This window comes from Saccostrea cucullata, unplaced genomic scaffold (genome assembly GCF_032062105.1).
Source record: "Saccostrea cucullata isolate Sc308-1 unplaced genomic scaffold, CSIRO_AGI_Scuc_v1 ctg12991, whole genome shotgun sequence".
Classification (NCBI taxonomy): Eukaryota; Metazoa; Mollusca; class Bivalvia; order Ostreida; family Ostreidae; genus Saccostrea; species Saccostrea cuccullata.
The window spans coordinates 11,561-34,676 of NW_026929706.1; the positions used below are offsets into that span (position 1 = coordinate 11,561).

At 32.6% G+C, this 23,116-nt stretch overlaps 1 protein-coding gene across 1 annotated transcript; it reads left to right on the plus strand.

Annotated features, from left to right (window-relative positions):
• The first annotated feature begins 1,147 nt into the window (after nt 1-1,147).
• Nucleotides 1,148-21,652, plus strand: LOC134281888 (uncharacterized). The gene is made up of 13 exons (XM_062764323.1): nt 1,148-1,303; nt 7,286-7,457; nt 9,403-9,527; nt 11,791-11,933; nt 14,699-14,864; nt 15,961-16,081; nt 17,366-17,504; nt 17,974-18,133; nt 18,509-18,647; nt 19,045-19,192; nt 19,570-20,305; nt 20,737-20,854; nt 21,267-21,652. Exons 1-13 carry the CDS (start codon nt 1,181-1,183, stop codon nt 21,473-21,475), a joined length of 2,499 nt encoding a protein of 832 aa, XP_062620307.1. The 5' UTR covers nt 1,148-1,180; the 3' UTR covers nt 21,476-21,652.
• Nucleotides 21,653-23,116: the final 1,464 nt, after the last annotated feature.

Here is a 23,116-nt window from a genome sequence, read left to right on the forward strand (position 1 = left end):
GTGAAAAAAATCCTTTTTTAGTGTGAGCCATTGATATTCTGTATTTGTATTTGGTAAAATCAAAATGCCTTTCCTAATATTTTTCTTTACTAGAATTCCTAATCCACCAAAATATCTATTATTTGATGACTTTTCTCTACATATAGGGTAATATAGGAAGTCTTTAATTTCAATATGAGTATTATAACCAATATGGGTTTCCGTGAGTAAGACCAGGTCATGATTTTTTACTTGATCGACAAACAGCTTATCTGTTGATTTGTTAATATTGTCTGATATCATACCTCCCACATTCCAAGTGCAAATATTCAAGCATGTATCTATTTTACTAATAACCATTTGTGCATGTGGTTTTCAATTTATCAAAATGAAAGAAGAATAAAAAATAGGAATGAACCAATTTAAAAAATCTAAAAAAACGAAAAAATAGCAAGAATAATCAATTTATAGAAAATTCTTTTACCACTTTAGTGTTTGTGTGTTTAATTAACGTGATCAATGTACTTTGTACTAACGCCAATACGCACTCATCAGTTTGTTTTTTTGGTATGCATCTCTCCTTTGGTCGTAGGGTGGTCGATCATATTCAAAATAACCTCTGTTGTCTTGATAGTGGCCACTAGATCTTCCTCCGAAGCTTTTTTTGGGGTAGTTCTTGTTCTTATATCTAGCACCTTGTTCCTGGCTCCTGCGTGATATGCTACATATGTTATCAATCATTTTCTTCATATTTGAAGCTAAAACAGCTGTATATAAACTAAACCAAGTAAAAGGGATCTTGGAACACACCCCCCCCCCCCCCCCTACAGAACGGACACCTTTGGGGAATTAGTTTAGGTTTTTTTTTTTTTTTTTTTTTTTTTGCTTGTCAAGAAATTTCTGGGTTTAATTTTATTTGACAACCTTTGGCATTCATAAAAGTAAAAGAAATATGCCTGTTTAAGTGTTTTGAAAGTTTATTTTGACGCAAATGTCGCAATTCCCTTTTGAACATGTTGAAAGGAAAGCATAATATTCCAACTCAGTTTCAAAGGAATGTTGCAAGCCATTTTAAAATACAAGTCATAACCATGTTAACACCTGTGGTTACTGCTCTCATAATTTGTGGTTTTTACACCTGCCCGGAAGCGCTCACGAGTAGCGTCCCTTAGTTCAGGTAAACAATTTCAAATGTGAAGTCATGGAGGCGAAATTGACGAATTTGGGACTGTTGATTTCACTTTATCTAGTTAATTATGTGCAAGGACAAGTTATATCAGGAAATATTCTACAAATTCTCCAGCGAACAACGGGATTTTCTAAGGTAAAGTCGCGCGTTTTTATTCCCGGGAAAAGGTTCAGTATTATTAGGTCAAGGTGTGTAATATTTCAAACTAGGAAATGGCGTATGGTTAAAGTTTGTAAATAAAAAAAATTGCGTAAATGAAGATTACACAGGTGTATTAAAAGAATGTTATTGTTATGCCCTTATTACTTTGTTATAAACACGGGCATTGTTAAATATTGAAAAAGATCGAATAATTTGGAGGAAAAATGTGGATAAATTCTAGAAACATAATTATGTCATTTATGGTGCAGTAATCTTATGTGGGTAGTGCCATATGACTCATTACTTAAACACAACTTTTAAGTTTTATGACAGCTTGTAAACAAATTTTATTTTCTTAAATAAATTAAATGCTATGTGTGCTAAAAATAACCCATGCTGTGTGAAAGTATTGACAACACAGAATTAAGATACTAGTACCTGAAACATGAAATGATAACAAAAAACATATCTGTATACACAGTAAAATTTGTGACTTCTGAGTATACTTCTTTACTTGTAAGAGGTGACCAACCCATCACACATTTTTAAGGAGTCATTTCCTGAGGACAAGAACCTCACAGGGGCCGGTATAACAAACCGTTTTTGATTTTACGTAATCACTAGATATATACAAAAAAGGATTACGTAAAATCAAATACAGTATGTTACAGGCCCCTGTGAAGAACCTATATATATATGAAATAATTAACAGAATAATTATAGCCCCGTTTATAGGGTTGAAATGGAAATCTGCGTTGGCGATTTCCCCTCCTAATTTATAACATAACCCCTAAGTTACTCTGGTTCCCTCTTGTGTGCACATGTTGATAACTTTTACACCACTTCTTACTCTCATTTTTTTTTACGCATATTGATCAAGATGTTTATTGTCACCATTAATTTTGTCGATGGGAAGCTGAAAATTTAGACTTAATACATATGCAGCTCTCAGGCACCTACTTTGACAATGCCAGACTTCAGTTTAAATACGGTCTCATCTGAAGGACCAGTTTTCAGTTGTTACGCATGCAGTAGGATTTGAATCCATGTGGCAAGGATTCACTCCTTACTTAGTATATATACCATTGCTATATTGGGACTCGAGATCGAGCAAACCTCTTAACACAGTCCATCATGATCTCTGGTACAATTAATGTTATATGATAGACATGAAACAAAAACAAAATATAATGCTCAAAATAACAGATGAAAAGCTCAAACTGCAGATAAACACTTAAAATTACTAATAATTAATCGCAAAGTTAAGGGTTATATGACATGAGGGGCCTCCACAAAGCTGCATGACCATCGATCTATCCCCTTCTAAAAAGCATTTTTAACATCTATAAATATCTAAAAACATAACAGAATTCATGCGTTAACTCATGCACTCACAAATGAATTAACACATATGATTGTGTTACGTACTGTATCCCCTCCAAGTCGTTTAAGAGGGGATTTAGTTAACATGGTTAAAACACTTCTAGAAGTCCATCTCGCTGCATGCGTGATCATGATGCACTTCTAGGGAGAGAGAGGGTAACATGTCAGGAAAATACTAAAAATAATATAAATTTAAGATGAAAGTTTAAGTTTATTACAAATTGCTTAATTATGATGAAAAGGGTGATCAATTAATTAGCAGTGAACTAATTCCCAGCTAAGTGATTAACTGTCTAGTATCAAACCATGTGGCAATTAATGCATCAGTAATCATCCAAGATTCTTAGCAGTATACAGTCATGTTAAAATAAAAAAAAAAGAAAAGTTAATTGCAGTTATATAGTTGAGAGTCATTTTAATCGCTGCTGCAGTGCGTTTAAGCACAATAAAATACTTCTGCACAGGTATAATCCAAAGTGTATTATAATAGAAACTGATATGACATATGAATATAAATAGCAGAAGTTTGTCACATATCGAGTCACTATCTGTATTTATTTCAGTTTTATATAGCTTATCAGGTATCTGCGTATTTTAACTATTTCTAACATTGATTTGTATAATCACTCTCTCACATCAAACATGATCAACTGTCAACTTCGAAAGTGATTAAAGTTAGGAACGGTGTAACTTTATTCATTGTTTTCATGTAATAACTATATATTAATTATATGTTCCAAAAATGTTATAAAGCTTCACATTTATAAAACAAACTATTGATCTAGAGATTTACTGTAATATTGATTTATAAATATTTTCGAAAAAAAGGCTGGGCCAAAATAAAATTATAGTTTGTTTGGAATTGCCGCCCGCCTCATTAAAATACCCCCCGCTCAAAAAATTTTATTGGCAAAATATTAACAATATTTTTTTTTATCGTTTTATCATCTTACATTGTTTAGTAAAAGTTAGTTCGCTCGTCGAAATAGCTTTTTAAAGTCGGGTTTGAGCTCACAATAATTTAACAACTCGGGTCAATAAAACGCTTTCTTCATAGTATTTATGATATAGCGATTATAGGTGGCGATTTGACAAAATAAAAGCCGCCAAAATGTCAGACCATGTTGGAAACATTCAAGCGTTGTGCTGAAGAGCAGAACATTTATGCATCTCTATAAAAATAAAAGGTGAATAAAAAATTAAATGGAATGATACATCGATACCTGGAAAGAGCTATTGTAATAGATTGCACATTGAAGTTGATAAGTTAAGTCCGTCATGTCGAAAAAAATGATCGTTCAGTTCCCACATCCCTTAAAAAATTATATGGATCAGAAATGTTTTATCCCAAATACTAAATGTTGTCTGTCAGTATGACAAGTCTTTGAAACGTAATGTTAAAATTGATGCATGGTGAAAACTCGAGAACGTACCAAGCACCCCCTCCCAGTTTTCCACAAAACATCCCAACTATTCCTAAGAAATTGTGTGTGGTTCAAACTGTTTGCAAGCGTTGTCTTAACAAAGAGGTAAATTTCAAAGAGAAATACTACGAAATAGACCGATAAAAGTATTGTTTAATAAAGATTCTTAAAATAAACTACAAGTTTGATGCTGAAATTTAACTACATGTATTAATAAATGAACAGGTCTTAACATCTAAATGAGATTAATATTTGAGTTCCGTTCTGTGTATATCTTTTTTTTCAAAATCAGACCAAATAATATTAATTAAATAAAAAAAAGAGGATAATAAATGGAAATTACCACTGTTCATTGGGATTTTATTTTTTTTTATCATTATCTTCAATTTGAAAAAAAAAATAAAATCCCTCCCTCCCTCCTGGGTCTGAAAACCCCCAAACAAACATTTTTTTAAGGATGGCCCTACTCAATGCCAATTTATTTCAACCCCCCCCCCAAAGAAAACAAAAACAAAACCTGATCGACCCCTTCCAGAAACAGATGATGCAAGGACAATCATTTGATCATGACACTGTATTGTTTTAGTTTTTAATTATTAGTAACAAGATAGCATGTTAACAGTGGTTAAGTGTATAATATATATTATATATATAGTAAATGTATGACTTTTGTGATTTTGGGGGGGGGGGGGGGGGGTCAAAATTTGAAACTCAATGATGAAAATTAAAGAAGTGTCAGTGATTTTACATACATGTAACTCTTTCTCTTTGAGTACCTATGTCCTTAAAAATTGCAGACAGATTACAAAAACATGCTTGATTCACTGAATTAAGCTTATATAGGTATCACTTGTATCTGGCCATCTTTAAAAGGATTTATTTTTGCCTTCTCCTATCTAAGGGTTAAAAAAATTAGGTCAGACGGTAGCTAAGGTGAGAAATTTTCTTTAAAGAAAATTCTGACAAACTTGTTTACCAGATGAGTAAATTTTGGAAAAAAAGAATTTAAAACAAATTTAGTTCTTGCATGCAGGTAAAAAAATAATAAGTTTGGCCATTTTTTATAGCCAAGAGAGGGCAAACAAACATTTTTTTTTAAAGATGGCCCCATATCATATGTATATATAAAAGTCTGGTTCAGGATGTTAACATATATCCAGTAGCTATCAGTGTTTAAAAATACACAATTGTTTTTTTCTTTCTCGTAAAAAGATGTCATCCATCACATATTAAATTGATTTCCAGAAAACCTTGTCATTTCTTTGAACTTTTTGACAAGCATTATTGCTGAGTGACCCAGATTAACATGTGTTTTAATGAAAAGGATACCCCGGGGGCAGTGCACATTCATACCAGTGACATGATAAATATGTCTGGATTTTAAAACTCAATTTGTAATGGTGTGGGGCCTTGTATGTAGAGTGTATCATGTGTAAAATTGTGACTCTCTGACATTTAATGCAGGCTTACAGCTTCGAGTGACAGATTTTTATAATGGACTGGTCACTGGTCAGATTTACCAACTTAGAGTCCTCAATGTGAACTGCAAGACTAATAGCTATTTGAAATAAAAGGGAAGGGGGGGGGGGGGGGGGGGGGGGGGGGGGGGGGAGAGCTTATGTCACAGTATTAGAAGATTATACATCTTCATGAACATGATGAACTGAGAAAGCTTAAGCTAAAAGTTTAACACTAAATTGTGGATTATAAAATATTTTATGCATGTTATGCATCAAAGATTTACCCCTTTACAAAATTATATATATTTTATAAAGACATAAAAATGTAAAATTAAATGATAATTTTAAAACATGTCTAGGTATGTTGACTATCATATTTACCCATAAAAAGTATGCATGATCATGAAAATCCATATATTACAATAAGGTATCATATTTAAACCTATTTAAATTTTGACATTTTTTTACACCCCCCCCCCCCCCCAAAAAAAAAGAATTTAAATTAAAGTACTTAGTATACTAGAATACATAATGACAGAATTTAAGCATGATCATGACAATCTTAAGGCAATTGCAAATGAAATCCAAATAATCAGAATAATAGGGCTGTAAACCAACTGTGGGAAATGATCCGAGCTTTGAATTAGACAGCCATATAAACAGATAAAGGAGAATAAAACTCTCCTAAATATTTCAGTGTTACACTTGATTATCTTCAAATTTATTTCTTTACAACTTAAGAATGTATTGACAGCTTGAGAAACACAGCTCATGAGTAGACATACTATTATTTTATATAAGTATATGATTTATTAGACTTGGAAATTTGGATTTCTTTTCTGTTTTGTAAATTCATTTCTAATTTTCCCCCTTCAAAACTGTTACAGCAGTTAAAGTTACTCCCAGGTTTAACTTTAATATCTTGATACTTATTAAGGTAGTACAATGTACCAACAAAATCTTCTCAAGTCAAAATTTTAATCATTTATGTATTAATTCTTAAGGTTCAACAACCATTTGATAAGAGAGATAACTCCCTCTGGTTTAATTGACTTTTACTGCAGACGTGTAAAAAAAAATTCTCTACTAAACTTTCCATTTCTCTGAACTTTCTCCAGGAATTTGTAAGGTATAACATGTATAAACAAATGTAGAAAGCTGAATTAATTTCTACAAGAGATTATCTCCCATGGTGATCTCTTTTGTTGAGGAATAGAGTTTCATTACTGCATAAAGAGACAGTTGGGACAGATATTTATATTTAGATACATTGCATCGTAGATATACTGGTTTATTGTAACTACATGATTGTCAGGATGCACATTCTTCAACTCCAGAATAACCGAATTAATGTAAAGGCATCATTTTTTAAAAACAACAAAATCAGAACAAAAAAGAAAATATTTAGTGAATGTAAGACTTTTGAGAGAATGGAAGAGATATGGACCCCTAAAAAATATGATACACATACTTCTGATCATTGCACATCGGAAATATTATTTAAATTTTATATAGAAGTCTAATTTTCTTGATTTTACCATAGAGTTCAGAATGAAACCTGTAATTGAAGATGAATTTGATATTGATAAGCGAAACCAATGCCCCTTGCTAATAAATGCCAAAATTGAATCATTGCAAAAAAAAATTCTTATTGCATGTACAATAGTTCTAAAGTAAAATTGTATTAAAATGATTATTTCAACTTTCAGTTTGCGCAGCTGGTTACCAGAGCACAACTTACGAGGTTCTACGAGTCTCCGACTACGATGACGGTGTTCGCGTTTAACGACACGGCTTATAATCAGCTACCATACAGAGAACGTAACATCATAGACAGCTACACAGAAACCGAGCTCAAAGATTACCTCAAGTTCTGTACAAGTAAGTACTTCTATTTTTAAAAAAAATTTACATGTATTATGTAAACATATTAATCTTATATTGAATTACTGGTTAATTTGCAATTGCACAATATATTTTAAAAACTCTTTATTCAATGAATGAATTGAACTCAGAATTGAATGAATCTACTCTTTAAATTTAATAACCATGATGAAATCACTTTTGATCTTCATAACTTTTCCTATGTTATCAAAACGAAGAATTTGCAGCTTAATTTAATTAGCAGTACCCGGGTATCTTGAAGACTACCATTTATAAATAAATTTAAGGTTCAATTGACTCTCTTGTAAGAAAGATAACTCTTACTTAGGAAATGATATTGTGGTCATTTCTGTCCAGTTTCATCCCTCAATAATTTTGAAATTGATTTCTTCTTTTTAAACATATTCAATTTGGTAATTAAATAGTAGCATTTAGATTAAATTTCATTTAATGATCACTGATGATGAATATAAACTTTCAGAATGTATGTATCTTTTAACCAATGCATGCCTGATTTTTAAATAGTTATATACAATGTATATATTGCCTTTGCTTAAAAATAAGTTATTGCATTTTAAATTTATAGATTTAAAACCAATCAAGAAAAAGTCCAACTTCTCTTTTATTTTGCTTTTGATTACATATATTTTAATACACATAGGTACAACTACAAGTGTTATGTTCAAATTCATTTAGCACAAGTACATGAAGTATACCCATAATTAAATGAAGGAAGAATTACCGTATAAGTGGATATTTTAGTGAGACGAAAACTTATCAATTTGTCCTTAAAAACTGGTAATTTATTTTTAGCGAGATGTTAATTTAGTGACTTTAAAATGCACATTAAAGAAGCTATTACAAACACATGACAAATAAAACACAATTAGTTTTTAGCGATATTCAATTTTAGCAATTTCGGCACCTTTGCTAATAATGCCAAAATTAGGTCTCACTAAAAATTCTGCTTATATACTGTAATAATGTTTCAAAAACTTTTCCATAATCACCTGCATCAAGGAGCTGAACTTCAGTTTCCCAAACACCAATATCTCCATAAGTCAAAGTGATTTGGAAGCGTCAAGCACATTTTTCTTAAATTAGCATATTTTACCCTCGATCAGTATCTGGAACTTATATATATAGAAAAAATATAAGAATTTTTCACTCAGTTCATCCAGTTGATATAAGGAGGCTTGACTTTATTTAATATAAACATCACAAGAGTAGAACTAAAGAGGAGCGGTGAACCTCATTTTCTGCAGCATCTTGACTGATTACACATGTATGCTCATGACAGATCAGCAAACAAGTTTATTAAAATGATGAAAATAATATTACTAAATAAGGAAACTGAAAACTGCGGCCCCAGATCTCAGTAAGCTGTAAGGTACAAAAGTGGGGGGGGGGCATTTTTTAAAATGAGTTCAGGGTCTTGTGAAAACTTGGATATCAATCATTAGGCCGCATTCATGTCCAATTTGGAAATGAGAGGGTAATTTTTAAATACAGATTGAGAAACAATTTTCAGCTAGCAACATGAACAAAGATGCTTGTGAGAGGGCAGTTTTTATGATAACTTTAGAAATAAAAGATGCTCCTATATCACATTTCTCCCTTCTCCTCATCACATGGCACTAGAAGTAACAAACTCACAAAATGATTTATCTGCATGCATGTTTTATGCACTTATAAATTAAGCTAGTCAGAACCATTGAGCACGAGTTGGACAATGTTTGGTATTCTTGCCTCCATCTTTGTGGTTTTCAGTCCCATCAAATCGCGTACCCACCACAGCTATCCAGGACAACCAACAATTACGGAGCAGCGTTAACGGGGATGCATTTTCAATCGCGTCCAGAGAATGGACACAGTAAGTCATGTTTTATTTACTTGTATTCGGAACGCATAGTGGGCAGAGTATTGTATTTTAATTTTACAGTCTATGGCTCGAGACTAACCACGGGTTCAATGAGGGACAATATACAATTCCGCAGCATGGACTCCAACGGTGACAAATTATTTATAAATAGAAAACAGCGGTTGTACACCGTAAGTGTTTGGTGGGTGTTGTAGCATACTGGACTTGACTTTTCTGCTTTTATCTAAAACACTGTCAGGTAACCTACGATTTTTCTGTCCTTGACATTCCATGTAACCTTGACCTTCTATTCCTTATATAGACAAATCCTAAAGAACTGAAAGAAGGTACACATTTCTTTCATGTTGCTTTACTACTGAACACTGGCAGGGGCATTCATGTCCTGTGGACATATTTCTAGTTGACCTCTAAATCAATTTTCTGATTCCAGAAAAAAATTGGCATTTATTGAAGGAAATGAAACAGAGAAATCCTCACATTTCAAAGTAATGTCTATTAGTGGCCTTCTTTGTGGAAAAGCTTACATTATACATTTTGTAGAATTCAAATCTAAGAGGGGCTCCATTTTGACATGTTAAAAAATCTTTAGAGGTCTTTTTTTTGGAAAGAAAAAAAATTGAAATTATCGCATTTACTAATTGAAATAATTTGAAACAAAACAGGAGGAGGCTTTGTTTCTTTTTGCTTGCAGTCTCTTGGGCCGACCCCTCAAAAGTTAAATTGTGACATGACTGATTCTGAATGATTGTCCATTTTTTGTTTAGCAAAGTATGAATTAGTTGAACCAAATTTTAAACTTTACTTATGACCTCTAAGTTATCTTGACAGTGTTTGGAAATTGCATGTTGTGGAATCACATAACTTTTACACTTTGAAAGCAAACAAAAAAAAATTAACACCATGGCCTGTAGCCTGAACCTGCGACTAACTTATTTTTAAAGGCACTAATCTTTCAAAATGCTCTTTACTAATATTACATGTATTAGTACATTAGCTACGGAAAAACTGTCTACAGGGAAATTTTTGTCACTGTTTTATTTTTGCCCACCTGACCCCTCTTGATCCTTGTCACAGGTTAGCAAGTTTAGAATGAGGCATCCTTATGGGAGAATTAACAAAAAAAATTAGTAAGACCATAACTTGTTGTTCAGACCTTCTAAAATACTGTGACTGGGTGAATTTAAAAAGGGGGCAGATTTGTATACAAAAAGTGAAAGAAACAAAAAAATACAACAACAAAAATAAACCTGTATACAGATTATCAAATAATTATTAATAGTCAACATAAAATTTATGCATTTTTCATGAATTATTTACTGATTTTTCCACATTTTATGGCATGTGTTGCCAGATATCTTGGTAGAGCATCTTTGAAAGTTCTGAGATCCCCTAGGTTTGATTTTTTTAATGAGTTTTGTTTATACTGATTGTTTTGAATAAAGATTTTGTGCAATAAATTAAGTTTTACAAAGTTCTTATTTATTAATGGTGACATTTTATTAATATTATTTTATTATACATCAATTTTGGTGCTCTCAGAAAATAGACCTTTTATGGAAATGTAAAAAAAGAAACCTTATGACCTCTGGGGGGTTTAAGGTTTTCCATCATTGAAAACACAAATCTCTGTTTTTTTGACCAATCAGATTGTGTGTTTCAAAGCATGTGTCATTGTGAATGTAAACATGTAGATGCCAGTACCAAGGAGATTAAAGTTAACGCTTTTGAAAGTAAATGGTTAAGTATTGATTGTTTAATAAAATTGTTTTCCATTTTTAACTACTACTTGTTAAGCTGTTGAAGTATAACATGTGAAAAGTGTTGTTACACTTTGCATTAATTATTACGAGAATGTTTTATAATTTATAGCAAAGCACCATATGAATTAAAAGGGTTGTAAAATTGTGACCTTTAATTATTTTGACAGTGTTTGAAAATTGCATGTTGTGGAATCACATAACTTGGTTAACCTCTTTGAAAGCAAACAAAACAAATATTAACACAATGTCATGAGTAACCTGAAAAGTCAATAACTTATTTATTAATAATTAAGTGCAATTTTTTAACAGTACACACTTGAAATAATTTGTTTAAAGGACATAATGTAAGAAAACTGAAAAAAAATTGAGGGGAGAATATATATATTCAGATTTGCATTGATTTTATTTTTTATCATAATTTTTCTTGCACATTTCTCATGTTTCTGCATGTGGACTTTGAATCTGAAGTATAATTTTTTTAAAAATATCATGGCAGAATTAATTGATATAAGATATGATATCTCATAAAGATTCTGGAGTTTTAATTATCATGATTATAGTTAAATTTAAAAATTTTATAAATTAATTGAGATTAAAATTTTTTTTTCTTTTTATGAAAAAAGTTAACTGATATAAGATTTGACTGATTTATAACTGTTTTCTTTTCTACCACGTCTTGTTTGGCAAGTGTATGTCAACGGATATTTCATGGGGAACATCGTTTACAGCCAAAGGGATCGTTCATGGTCTAAATGGAGTCATGCGTAAAACAAGTCAGAAAACAGCGTATGGGTGGATCCAAGACCCAGAAGATGCTTCACAGAGATTTACGTATGTTACTATGTAACTAGGGTAACTCTTGCTTTAGCGCATGGTGTACTGTAAATTACCTTTAAGTTTACATAATTTATATGTGTTAACTTTGTTTTTGCTTGTAAAAGTTAACACAGAAAAAAAACCCCAAACCACAAGATATCATGTGTACACCATAACAAAGGAAGGGTTTCGATAAGGCTATTTTTTGGCCCATGAAAATTTCCAGTTATTTGCAGTTTCCATTCATTTTCTTTGCAACTGATGCACATATTGAGATGAAATTTGGTATACTGATTTATCAGATGACTATCTTGGTCAAGTTCTGTAAAAGCACAAGAGCGGTTATGACAGAGTTATGCCGTTTTGGACTTGGGAAAATTCCAATTTGGGGGGAGGGGGACATAAGTGTTTTACAAACATCTCCTGTTTGTTATTAATTTGATGAGTTTTGTACATTTATATTGACTATTTTGAAGTGTAAGATTTTGAGTTTTAAATGAGTTTTTATTCTAATTTTATAATGATGATTGACACTGAACTTTTGAAGTAAATACAATTTTAAATGTATATAAAGTGCACACTTGAAATGATATGTTGAAAAGACATGAAGAATACTGTGAAAATAAGTTTTGGGGTGGATTATATTCAGTCTTGCATTTATTTTATTTTTTATCGTAATGTTTCTTGCACATTTTTCATGTTTCTGCATGCGGAATTTGAATTTGAATTTTTTTTTTCAAATTATATCATATGGAAAAATTATAATACAAGATGTTAACTCTCAATAAAGATTCTTGAGTTTTAATTTTAATGTCTAAAATTAAATTTGAAAACTCTATAAATTAATCATGTTAAGAGAGAATAAAAAATACACATGTAATTTTCTTTTTTAGGTCACCTGAATAAACTCAGGTGACCTATTGCTATCTGTTTTCGTCCGTCGTCGTGCGTTGTCCGTTAAAATTTAAACATTTTCAGCTTCTTCTCTGCAACCAATAAAACAATTTCAACTAAATTTGGCACAAAGCATCTATGGGTAAAGGGGAACAAAAATTGTGAATTTCATGGTCCCTGCCCTCCTGGGGCTTGGGGGGGGGGGCAAAAACCAATAAAATTAATGTAATCTTTAAAAATCTTCTTCTTTACTCCTGGACATCAAACTGTTTGCATAAATGTAATCAGCATTGAGTCCATTACCAAAATTGTGAAATTCGTGGCCCTGGGGTAAGGGGTTCTATTGCTAGGGCGGGGCTAAATAGGTATATAGTGAAATTGCATTATTTCTTTGAAAATCGTTTTCTCTGCTCCTGGGTATTAAATAAACTAACTAAGTGCATAGTTATGATGAAAAAGACTTTTATACCAAAATTGTGAATTTTATGGCCCCAGGGTGGGGGTTCTGGTGTTGAAAAGGCGGGTCACTACTACTGTATTATATAGTGAAAATTACATGAATTCTTTGAAAATCTTTTTCTCTGCTCCTGGGTATTAAATAAACTAACTAAGTGCATAGTTATGATGAGCTGAGTGGTATCTACCAAAATTGTGAATTTTGTGGCCCTAGGGTCAGGGGCCTGGATGTTAGGGCGGCTCTATTGATTATATAGTGAAAATACATTAAATCTTTGAAAATTCTCTTCTCTGCTCTTGGGTATTAAGCAGATGAACTACCTTTGTAGTTATGATGAACAAGGACCCTAATCTTCCAGAATTGTGAATTTCAAGGTCCCGGGGTCAGGGGTACCATGGGGGGTGTACTTATATACTGAAACTGAATGAATTGTTTGAGATCTGCTTCTTGGTATTAATCAAATATTTTTGAAAAGCAAGGCTGCCTTTTCAAAAATTGTGCAATGTGTGAATCTAGTGCCTAATGCGTTTACAAGTGGGTTCATGTGTAATTTTCATTATATTATTGCTGAATATTACTGATTACTTGAAATGCATTTTTTTGAATCAATCTCACCCTGCCTATGGGTATTAAGTAAACAAATTAAGCAACTGCTAAGTGTATTGTTATGATGATCAGTGGTGCCTCTTTCAAAATTGTGAACGTCATAGCATCTGGCATAAAACATGAATCAAATTAAATCACTGGAAAGTTGTTGCATAATGCTCAGGTGACCTATAAGGCCCATGAGCCTCTTGTATGAAAAAGGTTTACTGATATAAAGATTTGACTGATTTGTAATTGTTTTCTTTTAGAACTCGGCTGGCACATTTGGACCAATCAAGTATTACGTCAATGGTGTGGAAATTTCAGAAGGAACAAATTGCAAAATTTGCAAAGTCACTAATGGGTGTGTTCATGGTCTAAATGGTATAATATTTCTGTAAACCATATAAGTGATTAATTACAAATTGTGGTTTTGGTCCAAGATCCAGAAGATGCTTCACAGAGATTTACGTATGTAACTTGCATAACTCTTGCTTCAGAGCAAGGTTTACTGTAAATTACCTTTAAGTTTACATGTTTTATATGAGTTAACTTTGTTTTTGCTTAAAGTACATGAAAAAGTTAACACAGAAAAAGAACCAAACCACCTTAACAAATTTTTCACATTCTCTTAAACCTATTAATTTAGGTACTAATATTATATACAGAAAAATTGGCCCCCTTGAATTATATTTAAAAAAGTAGCGTCAAGCAGAGTAATATGTTTTTGACGTAACTCAATTGTAATATAGACAACTTATGTTATACAAAATAGATGAAATCTTTTCCCTAATTAAATGACCTGTTACAACTAAAATGAATTTTTAATAAATTAAAATTGCAGGCAATTCATAGATTTGATGAGTGACATGTACGTACAGGACAGCATTAATGATATCTCATCACCAGACAAAATTACCACCTTATTTGTTCCAAATGACAACGCAATGCAGAAGATTCCTATCACACAGCTAAACAGACTCAAGAACGATTCCACAGAATTACAAAGGGTAAATATACTCGCATTAAATCCCATAGAATATAATGGGTAAATATAAAGCAAGCAAGTCCCACAGAATATCAACCTATCAAATCCCACAAACCTATCAATTTCCACAGAATGTAAACCTTTCATATCTCACAGATTATAAACCAATCAAAGTCCACAGAATATCAACTTATTAAATCCCACAAACCTATCAAATCCCACAGAATATAAACCTATCAAATCCTACAGAATATCAACTTATTAAATCCCACAAACCTATCAAATCCCACAGAATATAAACCTATCAAATTCCACAGAATATCAACCTATCAAATCCTACAGAATATCAACTTATTAAATCCCACAAACCTATCAAATCCCACAGAATATCAACCTATCAAATCCCACAAACCTATCAATTCCCACAGAATGTAAACCTATCATATCTCACAGAATATAAACCAATCAAATTCCACAGAATGTCAACTTATCAAATCCCACAAACCTATCAAATTCCAAAGAATATAAACCTATGAAATCCTACAGATTATAAACCTATCATATCCCACAGAATATAAACCTATCATATCCCACAGAATATAAACCTATCAAATCCTACAGATAATAAACCTATCAAATCCCACATAATACAAACCAACCAAATCCCACAAACCTATCAAACCCCACAGGATATAAACCTATCAAATCCCACATTTATAAATAGAATATACAGCATGAACATTTGTATAGCACTAATACATGATTATGCCAGCAACTCCATATCCATAGAATGCGCTAATTTTTGAATACCCCAAATTATGTACATGTAGAGTATCAGATCCCACAGAAATACAGCTGTTACAGAGACTAAATAATTATAATCATAGATCCTACAGAATTACAAATGAGATAAGTCACACACCACATCCTATAGAAATTTTGATTTAAAGGCCAATCCCATTGATCTCCCCCTTTTTATTGCAGATTTCTTGACGGCTCCCATATTCTTCCAATTTTTATTTTTTTTCACTGTTTAATGTGCTGATTGAAAGAGAGGGATTCCAAGGGGATCACAAAAAGATAAATTCTAAACTTATTTTTTCTTTTTTTTAATTTAGATCCTTCAAGCTCATTATGTTCCTAATCGGGCGATTTTCACCAACTGCATCTCTCACAATGAAGGCGTTACCAATGCCAAAGGTCAACCGTTGACCTTTAGGAAGCCATCAGGTTACAATGGTAGGTCAAATTTTACAAGGGTTCAAGGTCATTGCCATCATAATTGCAAACCACAGCCCGGATATGCGATTCTGTTCCATTCTAGCTGTGGATGAAAAAGAAGTGAATATTTTGAAGCTCATTAAAAATATTGACGAATACAAGTAAAGCATAGTTTTAAAATGAAATTTTCACCAATCCTTTCAATACTCAATAGCTCTTTACAGGACATTTAATGTTTACTGTTGATTTCGATATTGATTATTGCAATTTATACAATACTTTTCATTTTTATGCCCCCCTTCGAAGAAGGGAGGGCATATTGCTTTGCTGCTGTCTGTCGATGACTGTTGGTCCACTTAGTTTTCGTTCATTTTCTTCGCAACCCTTGCACATACTAATATAAAATTTGGTATAAAGATACATTACATGAATATCTAGGTCAAGTTTTGTTTTGGGTACAATCGCTCCATTTTTGACAGAGTTATGCCCTTTGGACTTAGAAAAAATTCAATTATTTGCAGTTTCCATTCATTTTCTTCGCAACCGTTGCACATACTGAAATGAAATTAAGAGTACAGATCTATCAGAGGTATATCAAGGTCAAATTCTGTTTTGGGTACGATTGCACCATTTTTGACAGATTTATGTCACTTGGACTTAGAAAAATTCCAATTTTTGCAGTTTTCCTTCATTTTCTTTGCAGAGGTTGCACATACTGAGATGAAAACTGGTATACAGATTTATCAGATAGATATGTGTTAATACGGCTCTTCGAATCAAGTTACTTTTATAATGATAAATTTATCATATACCCCCTCATAACTAGCAAAATATAGCAAAATAAAACTTAAGAAATCATTTGTATAACATTTTTCAATAAAACAAGGCAAAATAACAAGGGACTTTTTTGTGTGCAAGAAAAATAACGTTAAGATTCTGTGTACTACGTCATCAGTTTCAGAGAGTGTTGATATGGAATCAGAAAACCACAGTGTGTGGTGATCCGGAAAGTAGGATCACGAAATCATGTGATAGCATAAAATCAACAGTAAAATTGAGTGATACACATTAGGTATATAATAAACATATTTATCAGATAAATATCTTGGACAAGTTCTGTTTTGGGTACAATCATGCCTTTTTTGACAGAGTTTTGCCCTTTTGGACTTAGGAAAATTCCAATATGGGCTGAGGGGGCATAAGTGTTTTACAAACATCTCTTGTCTGAACATGATGTCATGGAATAGTCTCAGGCATAAATATTCAAGTTTAAAGAAATCAATGGTTACATTCTGATTTCAGTGTATGTTGACAGTGAAGGTGTCAGTGCGGCCATTGTGGAGGGAAATATCACGGTGTCTAATGGAGTGGTTCACGTGGTCGATCAGCTGTTAGGATTCGTTTATAACAACATCCGAGAACAGATTCAGAGAGAGGGAACGTAGGTCAAATTTATATTTCTCTGGGGTTAAGCTAATTAGCTGAATAATATGTGACAAGGAGTTCTTTTTTCTCACTGTAAACACTAACAATCGTATCATTTTAAATATTTTTTCCCCATTTCTTTCACAGTCTATTTTAATTTCCTGTTTTGTGCCTACTGCATATTTTTTACATGAAGTTAAGCATAATTATATAAAATGTTTATTTGGAAATGGCAAAAATAAAATCAAAGCAAAAATAACCTTAGGTCTATTAAACAAAAATACTGTTATCTATGGAAAAAAAATATCAAATTTTAAAAAAATTATGGAAATGATAAATAACTTTGCTTTATTGATTATCAATTCATGATATTATTAACAAACATGTTCATTGTAATCATGTCAACATTTAGGATTTCCTGCAGATGTCATTTTATATTTAAATTTAATGAATTTTTTTTTATTTAATAAAATCATTTTTTAAAGGAAATTTGAACAGCTGATAAATCTGGGTGCGGAGAACGTTCGGAGTGCGTTGGTTCAGCCCTCGGGGGTTTCGGTCTTCATGCCTCTGGACACGGCCTTCGCTAAGATCGCTAACATCCCCTGGGCCAACCTCAATAGTAATCAGACACTGGTGGACATGGTGACTAGAAATTTACTACTCTAGGCCAAAAAAGAAAGAAAAAAAGAACAGTTAAATTTTGTAATGACAAATCATGGATATCCTTAATACCATGACATGGATATAATGTTATGTGATTTGAAAGTCCCAGATACTTATACTTTAAATATTTTTCCAGCCTGAGGATACTATATCTCAAATTCTTGCCAATTGTTATTATATCTTAAAGTGTACATGTATTTTCTCAGCCTCTTTTGGTTTGAGATTTGCATGACTGTTTAACTTTCTTTGCTGTAGTAGCAAATCCATTTTTTAGCTCTTGCTGGTCAGAGACTGTAGAATAGAAATGAATGTGTTTTGTCTTTCAAGCATATTGTTCATGTCATTGTTTTTCAGGTGCTACGACTACATATTCTGATCCCTAACAACCCCATTATCATTTCGTCCTTGCCAGCCATGAGTGGATACGAAAGTCGTCAGTATAGACAGACCATGTACAGCAATGAGAAGGTCACCATTTATAATGAAAGAAATGGTAAGTTGTTACATGGATTTTGATTTTCTCCAAACCTTTGAAAGAGTTAGTGTGACCACTGGATCCAATCCCCACTCCCTTTTCAAAAAAAAAAATAGAGATTTCAAAATCGAAAGGAAAATACTTATTATTATAGGATGAAATTATAATGAATTTTAGGACAATTAAAATGGAGGAATCCATCCTTTCCCATCGTCATTGTTGTAATACTAAGTTTCCATTTTGTTTACAAAAATATTCTTAAAACTTAATGGTGCAATTTTATTCGATTTATATTTTATATTGGAGGTTCAAAAAGGAGAAATTGTGCTGAATTCTCATCAACTGATTCCATTCAATAATGATAACATTTTCAGAAAGTTGTACAAAGCCATGTTATGTCTGTTACTATTTTTAGAAACCTGGGTACAGGGAGGTAACGTGAAGGCTCGTGTGATCCGGCCGGATATAAAGACGGTTAACGGGATGATCCACATCATCGACTCTGTCCTGGGAATTCCCTATCTGGATCTCCCCATGTTGATCTGTCATGACGTCTGGCTACTGTAAGTGCATATAGGTCATTAACAATGATGAAAAGTATCTAGTAAATGTAGCAGTAAACAATTTTTTATTCATATGAAAAAGAATTTATTGTTTCTTGAGTTTTGCAACCCTCTATTATTTTGCAAATATTTCTCATTGTGAACCACATATATACACCGATACACCTATTAAATATGTTTTAAATGTGGCCTCTGTCAGGAAAAAAATATTGGTCATGGATGGTTTCAAACTGAAGATCGAATCATGAATGAAAGATGTCACAAATAATTTCTGGTTTTTAGAAGAACTCAATCACCTGGTCATATTTTATGTAAATAAATTATAATGCCTGTCATTCTGAGAACATATTAGTACACTTTTTGTTGTCTCACTATAGGCGTACCTATGACTATATGCGGAGAGTGGGACTGAAGAACTACCTGACGGATAGAAGATTCACTGCGGAGAAGTGTAACTTTGAGATCTACGGCTACCCTCCAAATTATGGATCAGCCGCGCTCTCTAACCAGGGGACCACCTGCCCTCCCTACTGTAGTCAGGCCCAGTATCAGAACCAGTACCCCTGTAACTCTGCCCAGTGTCAGACAAACACAGGGGGGTCCACCACCTGCCCCACCTATTGTGCCCAGGCAAACTACCAGAACCAATATCCCTGTAACACAGCTGTGTGTGCCAATAGCAACATAGGAGGGAGCACCACTTGCCCCACATACTGTTCCCAGTCCCAGTTCGCCAATCAGTACCCCTGTAACTCGGCCCCTTGTCAGTCCGGGGGATCTAACTGCCCCGCCTACTGTTCTCAGCCCCAGTACGCTAACTCCCAGCAGTGTCTGAGTTGTAATGGCAGTTCTACGACACAGTGTCAGTACGTCAGCTACTGCAGCGACCCGAGTAACGCCAACAAAAGTCCCTGTAACACGTACCCCTGTAACATGCTGAACGGTATGAACACCGGGTCACAGGGCACGTCTAGCTACGACATGGGGTACTGCGGAACCACTACTGTGGCCTGTGAGTTCACCGTGTTTGTCCCTAATTCCAGCGCTATAGACTACTTCTCAGTCTCAATTAACGGGAACAGAGTCATGAGAGACACACCAAGATTCCAATATGTAAGTGAAATAGATTTATAGTAAAAAAAAATACTGACTCCTAGCAAAATAAATGTAGTTTTGTCCGACTTGTAGGAAGATGATTTAAATGCATTTTATCAAAAATTTTTAAATAAAAACTAACACAACTTCAATTTACTCTACATGTGCATGAATCAATTAAACCAGTTACTATTTATGATTTGCACAATTAATTTTGTAAATGACAAATTTTCCGTTACATAGAGATTAATATTGCAACTTGATTACTAAAAACATTTATGTGATTTTAAAAATATCTGTTAATTGTGATAATAAAACATATTACATGTTAAATATGATTTTCCATATTACATGATAATGTGTATCATGAAAATGAAAATGCTTTAATTAATGAAGGGTTCTGAAATAAAGAATTTGGAGGCTGTATGACATAATTCTTTTTTTTCCAGTTGTTTAAGCGGTTGATTGTTCCGGGGAGGATCTATATAGAGAAAATGGGGAACGGGAACCACCAGATGAAAATGCTTAACGGGGAGACTATAAGTCTCACTAAAACAAATGACAGAGGTAATTTTACAGTCGAACCATAAAATAACGGGAAAATTGTGTAAACCAAAACTTACTGAATTCTGAATTTAAGATCGGAGGGGGGAGGGGTGTAAGTACTAACAGACTGGGTATAGAAGAAGTTTGTTGAAGAAGTCACAGTGACATCAATTTTCATATCCTTATAACCAAAATTCAACACAGCTTTGTACAGGTATAGAAAGTCTTTTATTTTATTAGTTGTGTCCTTATAAATAAATAGTCCTCATCATAGAGTTCTTTATAAGGGAAGTGTACTGTATTTTTCCCAATCACTTTAGCTCTGTGTAATATTTTTTATAGGGATATCAGACAAAAATTAATATGTGATTTGACAAACTGATCAAACAAAATTAGTTTTGATCTACTTAATGACATTTTGATCTATTTTTAGATGTGCGGATCTACTTTGGAGGAGCCTCAGCCAATGTCATTCACATGGACGAGGGGGCAACAAATGGGGTGATGCATATCATTGACCAGTTATTATTTGTTCAGGATGACCTCACGAGAAATGTGAACTCGGCGGGTCATGTGACATTTTCCTTGTGGCTTGTGTTAGGGACGTTAATGATCAAGTATGCCTTATTCAACACGAGATGATTCCTGAGGATTGTTGTTGCCATGGGAACCATTGTCCACTAAAATACTTTTTATATATATAGTATCCATTTTTTTTTTTACTGTGTATATAGATGAATATTTTTTATACAACATATTATATATGTTTCTATTTCTTTGTAAGTGATCACTTTATGATCCAATGTTAATGATTTTTTTTACGTGTTTGTAAAAGATTTCTACACAATACATTCCCTTTTGGTACTGTTTTGACTTTGTGAGGGCATAAGAAAATTTAAAGCTAGAAACAAGGGGCATTTTTATTTCCTCTCGAGGACCAGTTTCATGAGAAAATTGTTACACATTCCAAGATTTTAGTGCCAACATCTGTTTTTATTACTCTTTTTAAAAAAGGGGATGGGGGTTAAGATTATTTTTATCTGAAACTCTATGATTGAAGTATTTATATCTCCTCATGTCTCTATTGGGGAAATTATGCATATTTTTCTTTTACCACAGAATATTTTTTTTCGATTAGCACAAGACAAGAAAGTTCATAGATTGAAGATCTTGACTAAAATTTGATATTTTTCATAAATGAAGCACTTGCTAATGATATTCAAATTAGATTTTAAATGAAAGATTGTCTTTAAAAATACCCTTAAAATTGATATATTTATTAGAGCTCATTTTGTAGAATAATATAACTTAGATAATGTAATGTAAGAGGTATTTAATGCTTGCCATAATCGTTATATTTAAGTATTCTGTATTTAATTATATGTTCAGCATAAATCTCATCCTATAAATGAAGAAAAGAGAATTATAAATAGAGCAGCTTATCAGGAGACATTACACAGAACTATTTAACAGTCATATGATATATATAGTATTGTCTCTATAGGTCGTAGTCATATTTGGAGAAACTACATGTAATTGGTACTAGTCAAGAATAGATATGCACAGAGAAAGATTTTATATTAAGGAAAACTTCACACAAAATTAGAGCTTACTAAAACCAAGTAAAATGCACCTCTTTCTGGTGTAAATTCACTAAAATTTAATTATTATCATAACATTACCCACGCCTTCATATTCCTGTGTTCTCAAACTGCTGTAGCAAGAAAAATGTCCAATCAATAACCTGTGATATATGAAACATTTCTTAAAAGATTCTGTCCTTGTCTACCATGAAACATAATTTTTTTTCTCTTCATCAACTCAATTCTTGTACTTGCTTTTTTTGGGTGTGTTATACATTTTCCTGACCTCACCATGTTTCTATTAGATATAAAATAAATATAAGACCGAACCTTATGTTACTATGTTGCCATATGTATGTATGTGTGTGTGTTATGTGATGTATTATTATAATTCATCTATTTTGATAGTTGGGCTAGAGATGTACCTGTCCTTATACACTTATTGTTATAATTAAGCTTTTTATATATATTCTTGCTCATTTATAAGTACCAGTACATTATATTGTCATCTTATTCCAAAGCTTTGTATATAGCATAATTTTTATATGATTGTTTAATTTACAATTATTAATTATGCATTCCTGATCACACGTTTTAATTGTGTACACATATAGTTACATGAATTTTTGAATGGCTTTGAGTACCTGTGATTTTTTTAGAATAAGTCTGTTTGTTTGTTCAGTGATTCATGCGAAAATGT

Excerpts from the sequence above, each read along its gene's own strand:
- LOC134281888 (XM_062764323.1), top strand. The coding sequence starts at position 1,181 with ATGGAGGCGAAATTGACGAATTTGGGACTGTTGATTTCACTTTATCTA. Across the intron at positions 1,304-7,285 it reads GAACAACGGGATTTTCTAAG|TTTGCGCAGCTGGTTACCAG; the intron begins GTAAAGTCGCGC and ends TTCAACTTTCAG. Across the intron at positions 19,193-19,569 it reads TGTCATGACGTCTGGCTACT|GCGTACCTATGACTATATGC; the intron begins GTAAGTGCATAT and ends GTCTCACTATAG.